The sequence below is a fragment of the Camelus ferus genome, chromosome 5, assembly GCF_009834535.1.
Source record: "Camelus ferus isolate YT-003-E chromosome 5, BCGSAC_Cfer_1.0, whole genome shotgun sequence".
NCBI lineage: Eukaryota > Metazoa > Chordata > Mammalia > Artiodactyla > Camelidae > Camelus > Camelus ferus.
Genome location: NC_045700.1, coordinates 73,963,554 through 73,978,251, shown reverse-complemented (window position 1 = coordinate 73,978,251; position 14,698 = coordinate 73,963,554). Strand labels below are relative to the sequence as shown.

The 14,698-nt window shown below is 33.8% G+C and overlaps 1 protein-coding gene across 2 annotated transcripts in view; it reads right to left on the bottom strand.

The window, feature by feature from the left end:
* The window catches only part of PGAP1 (post-GPI attachment to proteins inositol deacylase 1), a 69,520-nt gene that overhangs the window by 31,290 nt on the left and 23,532 nt on the right, over nucleotides 1-14,698 (bottom strand). For both annotated transcript variants that reach the window (XM_032480132.1, XM_032480133.1), the window contains exons 6-13: nucleotides 12,863-12,915; nucleotides 11,980-12,046; nucleotides 8,710-8,815; nucleotides 7,984-8,039; nucleotides 6,448-6,531; nucleotides 3,255-3,301; nucleotides 2,806-2,857; nucleotides 113-190 (exon numbers count right to left, since the gene is read on the bottom strand). In XM_032480132.1, coding sequence (XP_032336023.1) covers nucleotides 113-190; nucleotides 2,806-2,857; nucleotides 3,255-3,301; nucleotides 6,448-6,531; nucleotides 7,984-8,039; nucleotides 8,710-8,815; nucleotides 11,980-12,046; nucleotides 12,863-12,915 — 543 coding nt within the window. The remainder of the gene's footprint in view (nucleotides 1-112; nucleotides 191-2,805; nucleotides 2,858-3,254; nucleotides 3,302-6,447; nucleotides 6,532-7,983; nucleotides 8,040-8,709; nucleotides 8,816-11,979; nucleotides 12,047-12,862; nucleotides 12,916-14,698) is intronic.

Sequence of the window (14,698 nt, the reverse complement as noted above, 5' to 3'; positions counted from 1 at the left end):
AAACAGGCCACTGGTTTAGATTAGCCCTAAGATGAAGAATTCATCAAAAAGCAACTCAAATATTTAGCATGAGTATCCCCAAAATATTCTGATAACAACCTTAATTTATTACCTTACTTCCATGAATAGATGGTACATAAACAACAAGATGAGACAGAGATGGATAGTCTTGAAGTCTTAATGTCAGAGACTAAAAAAAGATGGGAAAAAAAGCTAATTTATTTCTTTATATACAGCTTAAAGCATACTAAAAGATAAATTACAAGCACTTACTTCTTACTTAATAAGTTATGAAAAAACTGATTTCAAACTTTATGTTCAGTACTTCATAAAATGCCCATGTTTACAATTTCAGGTCAGTGATCCTGCTAAGTCAAATTCCTAATAATTATGCAAATATGGACTGCCAGAAATATTCCTTGAGCTGTATCACCCCTTCATGTAAAACAAACGACATTCAACACTAAATTTAATTATTTTACATAATTATTGCCAGGTATCTTTTACAATTTGTCTATTTGTTTTGTATAATTTTGCACTATGATTTCTGTATTTTGGTAGTATATGACAAAGGGCACTCAAGAGCTAATGAATGAATGGATGCTCAAAATGATGGAAGAATTGCAACTTAATCTCAAATGATTCTGATCTAGCCCAAGTAATAAACAGTTGCTGGCTCATGACGTGTAAGAACATCATCCCCTGGAACTTATTCAGTAAATGACATAAGATGCAATAAATCTAATAACGCACCTCACTAAATGTACATCTATTCCCTTGTCAAAATTAAGACCGTATTTTATAGTCCACATTTTGAAGAATGAGCAGATAGGAGACTGGTCTGTTTAATGAAAATCCAGGCCACCAAATACAGTTTTCAAGTTGGTTTTTCTTCTGAAAGTAGATGTGGGGGTAGGTGTGGTTATATGCTGAAACAATCTATATGCATTAAGAAACTTCTGCACTTAACGCTCCATTGTTCTTCAGAAGCACCAATGCGGGCAAGTTGGACAGAGGTTCTGAAGTTAAAGAACTGTCAACTAGTGGCAGTCAAACAACCTGAACAGATTTACCTGGGAGTGCTTGTTAAGCTTCAGGGCTGCACCTCAATTTACTCAGCAGAGTCTCTGTAGTGGACTTTTATGTTCTCATGTAAATGAAAGGGTCTTAAAAGGGCCACACAAACCAAAGCTACAGGGAACTGAAACCAACCAGACAGTCAACAGCATGAAAGATTAGTTAGAAAGAACCATGGTTACTCTGTGTGGCTACCCACTATTAGAGCTGTTGTTATTTATTCTCAAGAATAATTTCTTAGGGAGGGTATAGCTCAGTGGTAAAGTGTGTGCTTAGCATGCATGAGGTCCTGGGTTCTATCCCCAGTACCTCCATTAAGAAATAAATAAATAAACTTAATTCCTCCCACCGAAAAAAAAAAAAGAATAATTTCTTTTCTCAAGATTTTTTTTTTTAGGATCAGAATACTTTAAAAAGATATCAGTGTCAAAATACATTTCCTTATAAAGTTAAGTTCCCAGATAGTTATAATGTCAGCAGGAATTTGGCAATATCATATTCATGAAATTGTTATGTTGGCAGGTAAGGTTAATATGAACTTTGGAAATTTTTCAGTGTTTTAAGGATAAAATGGCCTTAATAATGAGGCAACACACACAGGAAATCAAACACCAGTGTGTGGATGTCAGAAACCCTTCAAGTTCTGCTGCTGTGCATAGGGCGAAGCTGTGGTGCTTAAGTATGATTTAGGCAAAATAGTGACCAGGTAGTTTTTCTCACGTAACTTAAGATTTCTTTTCAAAATTAATTGTTTGTTTGTTGCTAGCAGTAAGTCCATTTGGGCTCACCAAATTCTTGTCGGGCTGTGGTGTATGTGTGTCTTAGAACCTTCTTCCCTGCGCCATGACAGAAGAGTTCCATGTGACCAGCGCTGTGAAGGCCCTGAAGTGCTTTGCTGCAGGACTCCAACTACTGACAGTTCAGTCAGCAGAGCCACCAAAAGTGGTGTGACTCTCATCTGACAGGACTTTTGTTGAGATGATATAAATATGAATAAAACCCACAAAATGTTTGCTTTAATCTTTCGTTTCCCTTCAATTTCATGGCAAGATAATTTTGTGTGCTTTTTATAAAAGGCTAATAAACACATATATATAATTTTGATTTTCATTAGAATGGAAAAGTATCCGCACATTGGCCCTCTCCTCCGGTATCCGCTATAAAAAGTAAGCAGCCGGAACCACTTGTTCTCCTACTGCTCAGTAGCTGTTTCTTGCATTTAGAACAAACAACACAGGGGCCTAGAACTATTTGAATATATTGCTTAATCTTTGAGATGAAAAAATATATATAAGAATTTTATAATTTAAGAAATAACTTTTTAAAAAATAGTAGCAAAGTAACATTTTATCAGGTTTTTAATCATTTATTTCTTTCCAACTCTTCAATTACAGACTGGATAGGATACCCAAACTGGAAACTCAAGGAAATATGTAATACACCTTATGAATGCTTGATCAGTAAGTATATCCTAATTCTTTTGTTTGCTTTGCTCCTGCCTAGACAGTTAGGATAGAACCAGCGAGAGACCTTAACAAATGTTTATATAAGTCAAATCACTTATTTTGTCTCATAAACACAAAGCCACATGAATGAATAAGCACAAAATAAGACAAAATAAATAAAATTGTAGTTGAATTTAAAAAAAGGAAGAACATATTCTATAATGCCATTAGGCTCAAGTATTTTTTTCACCTGGATATTAACATTCTAAAAGCCATAACTTACCTTAATTGTTGGCAGCAGTTCAGCTTTCCATGATAAATCAACCCCTTGCCGGCTTTGAAATAAACATGAAAATATAATTAAAGAACAAATATATTAAAGTATTATAAACAAGCTTTAGAAGTAAAAAACAACTACAGAACCATCTACAGAACTATCAGAGCGAGTTCTAATGAACTGAAGTCTATTAAGTCTAATTCAATATTCTTTATCCATATAGTTCCTTGGGGAACAAAAAATTGTTTTTCCTAGCAACCAACTATCAGTGTTTGCAAATATTACTAGTATGTTAATTTTCTTCATTTTTAATTTTAAAATCAATATTATAATTTAGTGTAGTAGCAAAATGACCTTATTTAAGAATGTCTGAAGCTATTCTGAAGGTATGATTTGAATATTATTTTAGGTTGAGAAAAATCAACAACGGAAGGCCTTATATTCAAAACACTTACCACATAGAAGTGCTGTTTATGCAGCCAAAAATCCAACTATTTGTATCCTATTGAGTAATAACAAAAAACAAAGCACACTAAATATCATAGAAAATAATTATATAAAATAGGCATCTTCAACATTTCACTATTACATGATAGGGTCAGTAGGCACAATGCAAACATAAAACAGCAACTTGTTATTTAGAACTGTTTTCAAGATGTTCTCAAAAGTCAAATAGGTCAAGGCTGGGCAAAGAAGTCTAATGTCAACATAGGTAAGCAAGTAACCTGGAGCAGCAGTATGAGAAAGAGTGACCTGACAGGTTACCTCTCTACAGCACACAGCTAAGCAGAATTTCTGAACCAACACTTTCATAGTTTGACAACGTCCACACATTAATTAGGGAGTTACACTGAGAGTAACCTACATTTTAACAAAAATAGAATAATGAACAACTAGAGGTGGGCTTTCATACAAACTAACAACAAAAAAATCCAGAGCCAAGTAATTAAAAATAACAATTAAGCTAAGCACATCTTTTTAGTATATCATTTGAGTTCTCATTTGATTACTAGGGAGATAACTTCTACGCAACTGAGAATGTACTTGGATTGAAGCACAATCCCAGGGGTTCAAGACTAAAGTTAGTTATTGCTTTATTAGCACAGCCTGGGAGTGCCACAGAGATGGTTGTGGTACTTTAACAATACTGTAAAAATGATGAATCAGGCAGACAAAGCCTCTGCCCTTACCAAACTTAAAGAAAATTTAAAGACATTATTCAAGAATAGAGAAAAGCAAGCTGAAAGAAAACAAACAGAAACAATGTGGTGTTTCTTTGCTCTCCAAAGCTGGCAAAATACTTGTGTGACTTCTTTATTAGTGACCTGTGCATCCCAGAACAATAACATGACATTATGAAGAAAGGCAACAGAACAGATCTGCATAGCCTAAACAAAGAAAAGCTAGCAAGCTCTCAAAATGCAACCTACTTCTGTAATGGGTTCTTGCAGCTATTAAGGGAGGCTGTCCTCAAAGACAGCCCTTATTATGAAAACTGCCAATATTCCAAACTGTTTACTTTGGTGTATAGGGATCTGATTCATTCATCAACAGATTGAATAAAGTATTATTCAAACCCACTCTAAACCACTGTGTTGTTATAATCTAGGTGTTGAAAGAACAATTTCAGGTCATCTAGTAAATATCCCCAACTCAACTAATTATAAAAATTGACCAAAAACCTTAAAAGAAGTCACACAGGATTTGCTAACTCCTGAAGTATACAGGAAAGGAAATGCTACTTGATCGTAAAATTTGTAAATCTGAAAAAAATCTATCTACAGTAAAAAATGATGTCCTCAGTGGCTGCTAAAATCACCAGGTGAAGACTGGTTGGGAACTTTGTCATGGGTGGGTCATGCTGATACCATCTGAGACGACTGATAAGCCTTTGTCACTAAAAGTGGGACAACCAGATATTATATACTTCCTGATGTGGTAAGTACGCAGCTCTACTTGTAAAACATTCTTACCAAAAAATTAATCTGAATGTAATCAGTATTCTAGATCTAACTACCAGTTTACAGACAACATAATGGATATGTTAAAAGAGCAATTAACTAAACCCAGAACAAATAAATGGCATGGGGTGGGGGATGAAGGGGGCAGTTATAAAAGAGATGTAAGATCTGTGAATCAAATGCAATGTATGTACTTTCTGGATTCTGATTCAAATAAACTGATAGATTAACAGAGAAAAACTGGACATAGACTGGATACCATATGATATTAAAAAATTAGTAAGTAATTTTGTTGAATAAAACAATAGTATTAAAGTAAAATGTAAAATTCTTATGTGTTAGAAAAAGATATAGAAGTATTTTGGATAAAGTGGTAAAATGCCTGGATCTTGCACTAGAAATGCATCAGTCAGAAAAAGTGAGTAAGGGATAAATGAAGTAGGAGTGGTAGAGTGTTGATAACTGTTGAAGCTGTATAATGGTTACATGAGAATTCATTACTATAGTCTCTCTACTTTTGTATGTTTGAAAACTTCTATGATAAAATTGACGATTTAAAAAAATTCACCACATGACCTTGTGTTAGTTAATACCCACGGACCTTACTTACAGAAAAGGGATTCTCCAGTAAGCCAAATGGATAATTTGTATTTTGGCAAGGATTTTTCTCAATGTAATACTGAAATTCTCATGTGGAATTTAGTATAAAAGTGAGTACGGATATTTTAAGCCATCACTCTCAGGGCCAGATTTCTTTGAGATAAACCCATCCTGATTTTAGGCTGAGAGATGGTAGTCTCCCTGAGAGATATAAAACTGTGGTAATTCCTCTAAATTCGTATTCATTAGCATGTACCATATAGTGCCTGCCTACCATCTTTTCTAAAGACTTTACTGTGTATCAAATGGCAGTATCAACCAACTAAGTGATATATTAGATCCTAGTCCTAAAAAATACAAATAATACAACAAAAGGGAGATGAGGGAACTTAAATCGTGAAAGATACAAATATAAAGTGGAAGAATCCAAGGACATGACAAAAAAAAAAAATCAGAATAGAAAGAAAAGAACCCAAATTGGGAAACAAATTCCTGAAAGTAAAAAGTGTTGATAAAATAATTAAACATTCCTAAAAACACATGCTAAAGGATATAAGATATTTCTAGCATACATAGTAGACATTCATTAAAAAGAAATACAAAAACAAAATCATCACACTGATAGATAACAGTCTAACAGAAAGTTACTATACTATTTTAGAGAACATTTGGTATAAAAATTACTGCAAATTTTAGTATGAAAGCCAATGAAAAACAGGAGTTACTTCATAAAACTCTTACAGAACAGCTGTGCTTAAATATACCTATTCTTTAAAGTACTGACAGAATTTTAGAATTAGAGCTCTGAAGTGATATTCCGTCATCCTAAACATAGTGAAAAACTAAGGTAGAAAGACAGGACTGACGACCTAAACTAGAGGCAAAGGTACAAGTTAATAGTATATTATCAGTTACAGAAGCATTCTGATTAGTACTTTTCAATCAAAACGCTGTTCCAGAAAAATGTTTTTCAATTCATTAGATTTATTAATAGTTCATAGCTAAAGATAAAATCTACCAGATATTAGTTAAATCTTAAAGAATAGCTAGCCTTTTAAATTTACATAAAATGTACCAGTTATCTTACCAGCATGGTGCTCTGACAATAGACATGAGTGTAGATTTTTCTATGATTTGCAAGGGGAAATGTAAAATATATCTTATCAGATTCCTAAAAAAAGAGGGAAAACACAATAAAACTATCATAAGAATAGATAATTTCATCATTAAAAAATTCAGATAAAGCAATGAGTAATTATTCTAATTAATTCTAATTAAGTATTTTAATTCTATCATTCTTGCTGTTGCTGAGAACCAATATTCTAGGAATGAGAAGAAGATACAGACACAAGATAGATCAGGTACAAGCTCTATAGTACTGAATTGGACTTGGAAGTATCAGTATGAATGTATGTTTTTGTTTGCGTTTGGTTTTTGACCTCATGAGCAAGATAAAATACATTTCTTTCTTAGCTCTGTTCACTGAAAAGCCTAGATACTCTAACTCACTAGCTATAAACATCCCTAGTGCCTAAATTACGGTTTTTAGACACTGTTTACCCAATAATAGGAAGAGATCCTTAGAGGAAAAGCAGATTCAAGGTCTGGGACTGCAAATGTCACACAGCGAGCTAAAATACGTTCTCATACTAGACAGTGAGGAGAATACCAAAGACAACTAAAGAGCATCTACATCAAAAAGAGTCAGGAGCCTACCTTGCAATGGCTTCCACTGGTCAAAGACAGAACAATTTTAATATCAATTTTAGTATCAAAGATAGAACAATTTTAGTATTTTAGTTTAGACAGAAACACAAGTATGTCCAAGTTCATCATAATACTGGAGGAAAATCCCCCCAAACATCCTATGGTCACTGATGGAGGATGCTTGTGAGTCAACTCACTACTCTGAAAACCAGTAAATATAAGATCCTAAGATCCAAACAGTGATCATTTTTTCCCTTTGTAATCTGTTCCATTTTTGATAAATTTAGTAGGTGAGAAGTTTTTCTACAGAGTTCCAGTTAATAAATGAGGAAGGACTAATCAGAGTACCATTCCTTTTGCATCCCCCAAATGAATTAATCACTCCAGGCCTTCTTTACCAACAGCTGCTAGCATCACAAAAAGAGAGATAGTCTAGCAAAAACAAAAACAAAACAAAAACCTGAATCTGATGAAGCACCTAGATAGAACTACTAAGTCACAGGAAAAGAATAGGCAAAGGAATATACTGAACGACACTACAGGAGTGCAATCAGCAAAATCAAGACTGTGAAACTCTATAGGACAAATGCCTCGGTTTCTTCAACAAAAGTGCAAGGAAAACAAGAAGGGTGGAAAAAGTATTACAGATTAAAAGAGGAACAAAAGACATATCAACAAATAGTATGTAGACCTTTTTTGCAGCTTGACTTAAAAAACAAAGAAACAACAAAAAATTTGACAGTTATGATAAAACTGAAAAATTGAACACTGACTAGATATTTATTATTAAGGAATTATTATTAAATTGATTTAATATGGGAAAATGACAGGGCTATCTTCTTAAAAGAATGTAACTTTGAAAGATAAAAACTAAAACATTAAAAAAAAAATTTAAATCCATTGGTGGTATACTTACATTGTAAGCCACATAGGTCCATTTGGAAACTTTTACTGGAACCCACATAGATGTCCCTAAGGAAGAAGAAATTAACTTATTTGGCATTTTTTTTTAATATTAAATGATTTCTTTTACTGAATACTTCTCAATCATAACAGGATTTGAAGAAGAAGCAGTTTCCTGAATACTGGCTATTTTAAAATAGAAAATCTCGTGAGATGTTCTCGACATGTTCATTGTCAACTAGCATTCACACCGAGTAAAGTATTTAAAATCTATTTGGTGTCTAACTCTAGGAAGAATCAACAGAAGGAAACACAGATTTCATTTTCCAAACTATGTAAAGTATGACAGATACATTTAAAAGCAAAATTCACCAGCAAAAGATATGCTGTTAAACCAAAAGACTGAAGAATGATACTAAGTAACTAAATCAAGAATATAGCATTTTATTTTATTTTACCTGGCTGTTAGGAAAACAGAGACATTTAACTCTTCAAATTTTTCTGTCATGTTACTTTCAGTATAAAATTTTTATCATCAACATCTTACAAATGGCTTTTTTACTTTTCCCCTCCTTAGCCAAGAACCTCATAAGAAACCACCATAGAGAAATTTATAAAGTATAATAGGATTATAAAACATGAAGCACTGCAGCTTTAGAGACTGTCTGCTAATAACAAATTTACCTAAAAATAATAATCAAAACTCCACTTAAAATTAAAATAAATTATTACCACCAACCTGTTAAGTCAGAAATTATTGATGGATTTTCCTCAAAGTGTTTTGCTGGGTGTCTTATAAAGTGGTGATTCAACACCGACAATTTCTTCTTGGGATTTTGAGTTATCTAGAAAGAACATTGATACATTCTGTATCCTTTTATATCCACTGTGATGACTTACTGAAACTTGGTTTCAAGTAATAATGATAAGAGCCAACAGTTACTTACTCTGGACCAGGCACTATTCTAAGTGCTCAACATGTTATTAACTCAATTACCACCAGCACACTAGGAGATGATAATCTTTTAACAGCATTTTAAATATGATGAAATTAAAACATGAGAAATGAAGGAAAGTGCACAAGGTCACACTCTATAAAGAGTCTGTGCCAGGATTCAAACCCAGGCAGCCTGGAACCAGAGCCCGTATCGTTAACCACCATGCAATAGTGCCCCTCAAGTAACAGTTAAAAACAAAAACATAAAGATGTATAAAATCAGAAGAGAACTTAAGAGATCCTCTGGTCTAGTGATTCCAATATTCTAGTTTCCAAACTCAAACCAGTGCCAATCTCATAACACAGAATTCACTGGCCATTAGAGAAAATATGAATTGCCAACTGCCTCTTCTTGGAAACTACTTTCCTTTACTCTGTCCCACTTACTTTCTCTGCATCAAAACATACTTTCTTTCATGAAATGAAAATGAGGATAGACAACAGAATTTTTGTTGTCTGTTTTTAAACAATCTAACATAATAAACGTTGTCAACTTTTTATCAATCCCTCCCTTAAAAGAAAATGCACTGGAGTATAAAATCCATTTAAAATCTACCACTATTCAATATTCTAATTTAAGTTTTGAAGCCCTGACAGGTAAGTGATTTTCTTAATAACAATACAGCAAGAGAATGACAAAGAAATGACAGTGAGGACTCAGGTCCACTAATCATTTCAATTCCTTAGGAAGTCATCCAGCATTTGCCTGAACATTCCTAACTTGCTACTTTGTAAGACAGGACATTTCAAGAATTCTTACAAGGAGAGTGTTCTGCCCTATTCAGAGCAAATACCTGACTCCCTGTTACTTTGATGTATTAGTTCAGGGGATAGCTCTTCAAAAATTAAAGACCGTTATAATATCCCCCATCCAAATGAAACCTCTCTTCTACAGATCAAACAACTTAAAAAATATTAACTGTTTCTCATAGGACTGTTTCAAACCCTTCACTACTCTGCCTCCCAGGATAAACTGAAGCTTGTTGATGTCCCTCTTAAAATACAACATACTAAACAGAATACAGTTCTGTAGATACTGTATAACTAGAGTGGAGAAGAGTGTAATTTTATCTTCACTGATGCAAACCCTATACTCTAATCAACTCAGTCTAACACAAAATTAGTTTTTTGGGTTTTTTTAAGCAGCCACATCTGTTTTGCAAACAATTAAAAATCATAGGTGTCTCTACCAAAAGTTCAGTTAAGTCAGACTCTCCCTTTCTTATTGACTTTCTAGGGAATCCACCCATTCACAAGTTTTCAGCTCTGACTTTTATGCTGATAACCATCAAAAACTACTCTCTAGTTCTGATTTCTTAGTACCACATGTTTGAGACTAATTACACTTTGAGTTATAGTTTCCTAGTATATATGCTTGCTTTTCCTCTTAAACTATGTGCTTCTTGAGGAGTAGGAATCATATCCTAATATTTGATTATCTAGTATTTAGTCTATCATAAATAGTGAGTTGTGAAATAGAACTTAGTTTCATATTTTGATTCTTGGCAGAATTATCAAAAATTTTGCATCTGTCTCTTAAAATGTGTCTGTAAAATACTTATCCATTCAGAATTATAATTTATTACATGTGAGTACTAGTTTTGTCATCTTAGAATTTAACGGAAAACAAGATTTGATTTATTATAATCAGTTTTATGTACAATTTTTAAAAATATATCTGAGATGCACTTGTTCTTCATTGTTTGAAATGGGTTTTTTCCTAAACCTACTGAATGCCACTTCAAATACAAACTGGTCAAATACAAATTCTAAGTGATCCTATTATGGTATCTAGTCAAACAGACTAAAAAGATTTGCCATAGTTAAGACTCATAATTAAAACAAGGTTGAAAACCTGCAAAATGTTTGCATTCATGACAACATGATTCCACAGTGTTAACTCTATGAAGCTGATTTACTTTAATAAATATACTAACTTAAATACAGTATCTGGTGGTTTAAAATGTGGTGAAAGAACAATTTGGGTCTTTTATTGCATTCTTCAGGAAAGAGCTAAGTATCCATTATTGTCTCTAATAATTGTTATGTAGCTTCCCAAAGGGTTAAGGAAAAAAATGCAGATAGTACCCCACTCCCAAAAGAGAATGCTACAGGAGCAAGGTTAAGACACAAGGATAAGGAGAGCATTACCTAGAGATCTATTGAGAAAGAAACCACACATAATAAACAGTCTCAAAGAACTGAAGCCTTCAGGGGAAAGAATTAAAAAATATCTGGGCTGCAATACTTTGCCACAATGGAAAAAAATTACCTAAAACACAAAGAATTTTTTCTCTAAAAGGGGAAGCCAGAGCCATCGTCATCAAAACATACTTCCACGGCACAATGATGCACTGCAAAATGACCTGAGGTGAGGTGAAAGGCTTCTTACGATGAATGATGGCAATCTGTTCTCAATTCACAGAAAAAAAAGTTAATAGAATTAAGTTAATAGAATTCTCCGAATTTTGCTGAAATCCTTGATGCCCATTAATGTTTATCTGCTAGCAGACAAGAAAGAGATGAAAGAAGAATATGATTTCCAGGTGTCCTGCTAACTGAACAACTTAGAAAATCACTGGTTTGGAGAGTTTATATGTAAAATCTCAATACAGAAAGTTGACTCTAGAAGTACATGATTTAAGTTCTGGTGAGCTTGTGTTATTCAATGAATGTAGATATTTTGATCCTACTGCATAAGGATACTTGCAGTAAGTATTTCCCTTAAGCTAAAAAAGTTAGAAGGATACATACCAAATTTTAAACAGCATAGGGAAAGAACTGGGGGAAGATCTAAGGTATCCTTTCACTTTTTCACTTTTATTGCAGTCTTAATTATTAATAGTGATCAAAGTATTATCAGATAAAAATATTTCCATTTTGAAACCAAGTTCAGTCAATATAAAGTATAGACTTCTATTTTCATCAAAGTAAAGAAAAGTATTAAATCTATCACTGCTCCAACAAAAGCTTTTACTTCACTGAAGTAATTTTTAGTTCAAAAATACATACTTGTTTAGTATCAGCATCAATAAGATCAAAGAATGCTCGAATTGTGGTCAACTGCAATTGTTTACACCTAAAGAATAAAATAAGTGTTACAAACAAAACTTTAAAAATATACTTTTGATACAAACATGAACAATTTTATCATTTAATGGAATATATGACTTCCCCTTAATGCTGTAAACTCAAATTATTTAAGAGATCATTATTTTTAAGCATGTATTTCAAAAGTTGAAACATATAAAAATAAAGTAAATTAAATCTTCCTGGATGTTTGAGAGCAAAAGTGTCAGGGCCCTCTCTGTCTTCCCTAAACCTCTTTGCCCACCCCAGCTATAAACATATTGTCTATCCCATCTTCACATGTCTGAACTGTTGTGGTTCTTGCAGACACCACTGCACAGTCAGAGGAAGGTGAAAAGAGAATCTTTAAGCCAAAATATATAGAGATAAGATACTAGGTTCTATGTATCTCTTGACCCCTATTTATCTATTTCTTTACTTATATTAAGGGACTTGGTTTCCCATGCGCTGCTCTAGAATGGTCAGTGCCACATTATTCAAGTCCCTGAGTTTGGTGACTAGCCAAGAGCTCAGAAAGTCCTACCACAAGTGCCTTTGATTCTGCCCAACTATGACAAAGTCTAAAATTTTGACATTAACTTCATTTAAGACTGACACTACTGGTTCTTCAGGAGATGATTTTATAGGTTGTCAAGGGCACCTTGGTCAAACCGAGTCAAGAACAAAGGCTGGAGTTTTAAGCTCCTAAATTAATCTTTCTCCTAAATCTGTTTACAGCTAAAGCTCTAAGAAAGCTAACAAAACAATTCATTGATGAGAAAAAGAGGACCACCAAAAATTACCAAAATAAGTTATATTAACTTACCACACAATGGACAGGTGGTCTGTTGAGACCCAGGTCTTAGGCACTGCTGAACTCTAAAAGAAAAGGAAAAAAAAAATCATACTTAAGAAAAGCTTTGTTATTCTCCAAAAGGTCTGAAATTCTTATAAGCTAACATTAAAAACATGTAACATTAACTTCACTATTTTATGATGCATAGATATTTTAAATGATGCATTTTATAAAAAGGTGATCCAAAAATATTAAGATATATCCTGCATAAAATGATCCTGTTTGTCATTACTGGTTAGTCAAGCTTAAATTAACCTTTAAAAGATTATTAAAGCATTCACAGATAAGTTACTAAAGTTTAATGTCTAACTTTTCATTATTCTAATAAGATGTCAAGTTTGATTCTTTAATGAATCATACTGTATGTATAAATTACAGTATTTTAGTAATTTTAGTTCTGACTAGACTATCACTTGATAAACTCTAAAATGTTAATTCTAACCAGGGTATGCCTGAGAAATACCTAAGCTTGGGGAGACTTTTCAAAATAAATACACCTGATCACAAAACTACCGAATCAGGCTCTTGTAAGTGAGGTCCAGGCTTACGTAGTTTGAAGAAAAAAAACTCCCTAGATGATTAGGATACATACTACTGGCTAGAGACCAATGGTAAAAGCATACTAAAACACATAACTACTTGCAGAAGGCTTCCCAACAATGGTACAGCACCCTCCAAGCACTAGAAACTCCTTCTCGTGCCGGGTAACGACATCCCTGTGAAAAGCATCTTACACACAGCAGGGGAACATTAAATAAATCTGATACTATTTTTCACAGCATCTCTCTCTGCACTGTCAAAGGCACAATGAGATGCCCTTACTAGAACTGTTAAAACAAAATGAAAATAGGAAATATCAGCCTTATATGCAAGAAACTTTACAGAGGCTTAACATTCTCTTTAGATTAAAAAAAAAAGGATTTGTAACTTTAAAAAGGGGGTATCTATAACTTCTAAGGAGTCATTGAGTCATTGTCACCCTTATACTCTGCAAACGACAATGTATATTTGGACTCCACACACACTAAAGTTGGAGGAATCTATAGCTAACTTAATGAACTTATAAACATTAGCTATCTTATTTAGAAATTACTGCTGACAACTTAATTTAAAAATTGAGACAACCAGAGTTCACTGTGGTTCTAAGGTTATATTAGATGCTCAGTAGAGTAAGAACGCACAGTAGACAGTATCCACTATTAACAAGAACATAAAACTGGTTTTCGTTCATTCAGTGTAATGAATGCATCTGCACTACAGCTGAAAAAAAGGAAAGTCAACACAAATAATAAAGGCTGTTGCTCATGATCTTTGTGGTAAAGACTCCTGAATGTCCGCCAGAAACTTCTCTCTTTCCTGTGCACTTGGCTAGACTGCATGTCTCAGCCTCTCTTACCCTAAGGTGTGACTAGGTTTTCTCTAAGGTATGTGAGCAAGAGTGACGCGTGCCCTTCCCAGGCCTGACTGCTCCTCTCAATGCTCCTCCCCACTTCCTGTGGGTTGAAACAGTGATGATTAGAGCAATCTTAGAAGTAAAGCACTAAAGAAGAGGGAGCACTGTCAGCCTGGGTCCCTTCACGAGACCCCTTCAAAAACCACCCACCATTTAAACACACATGTAGGGCAATTATGAGTAAAACGTTAAATTCTGTTGTGTTTAAGTGCTGCTACCTGTGTGAGAGAATATTACAGCAGTTCGGCCTACCCTTCTGATACATCTAAGTGTCTAACTTCAACAATTTCTCCAGCCCCAATGGATGTGAATGTCACTGAACCGTTCTTGAGATAATCATCAAAAAATTACTT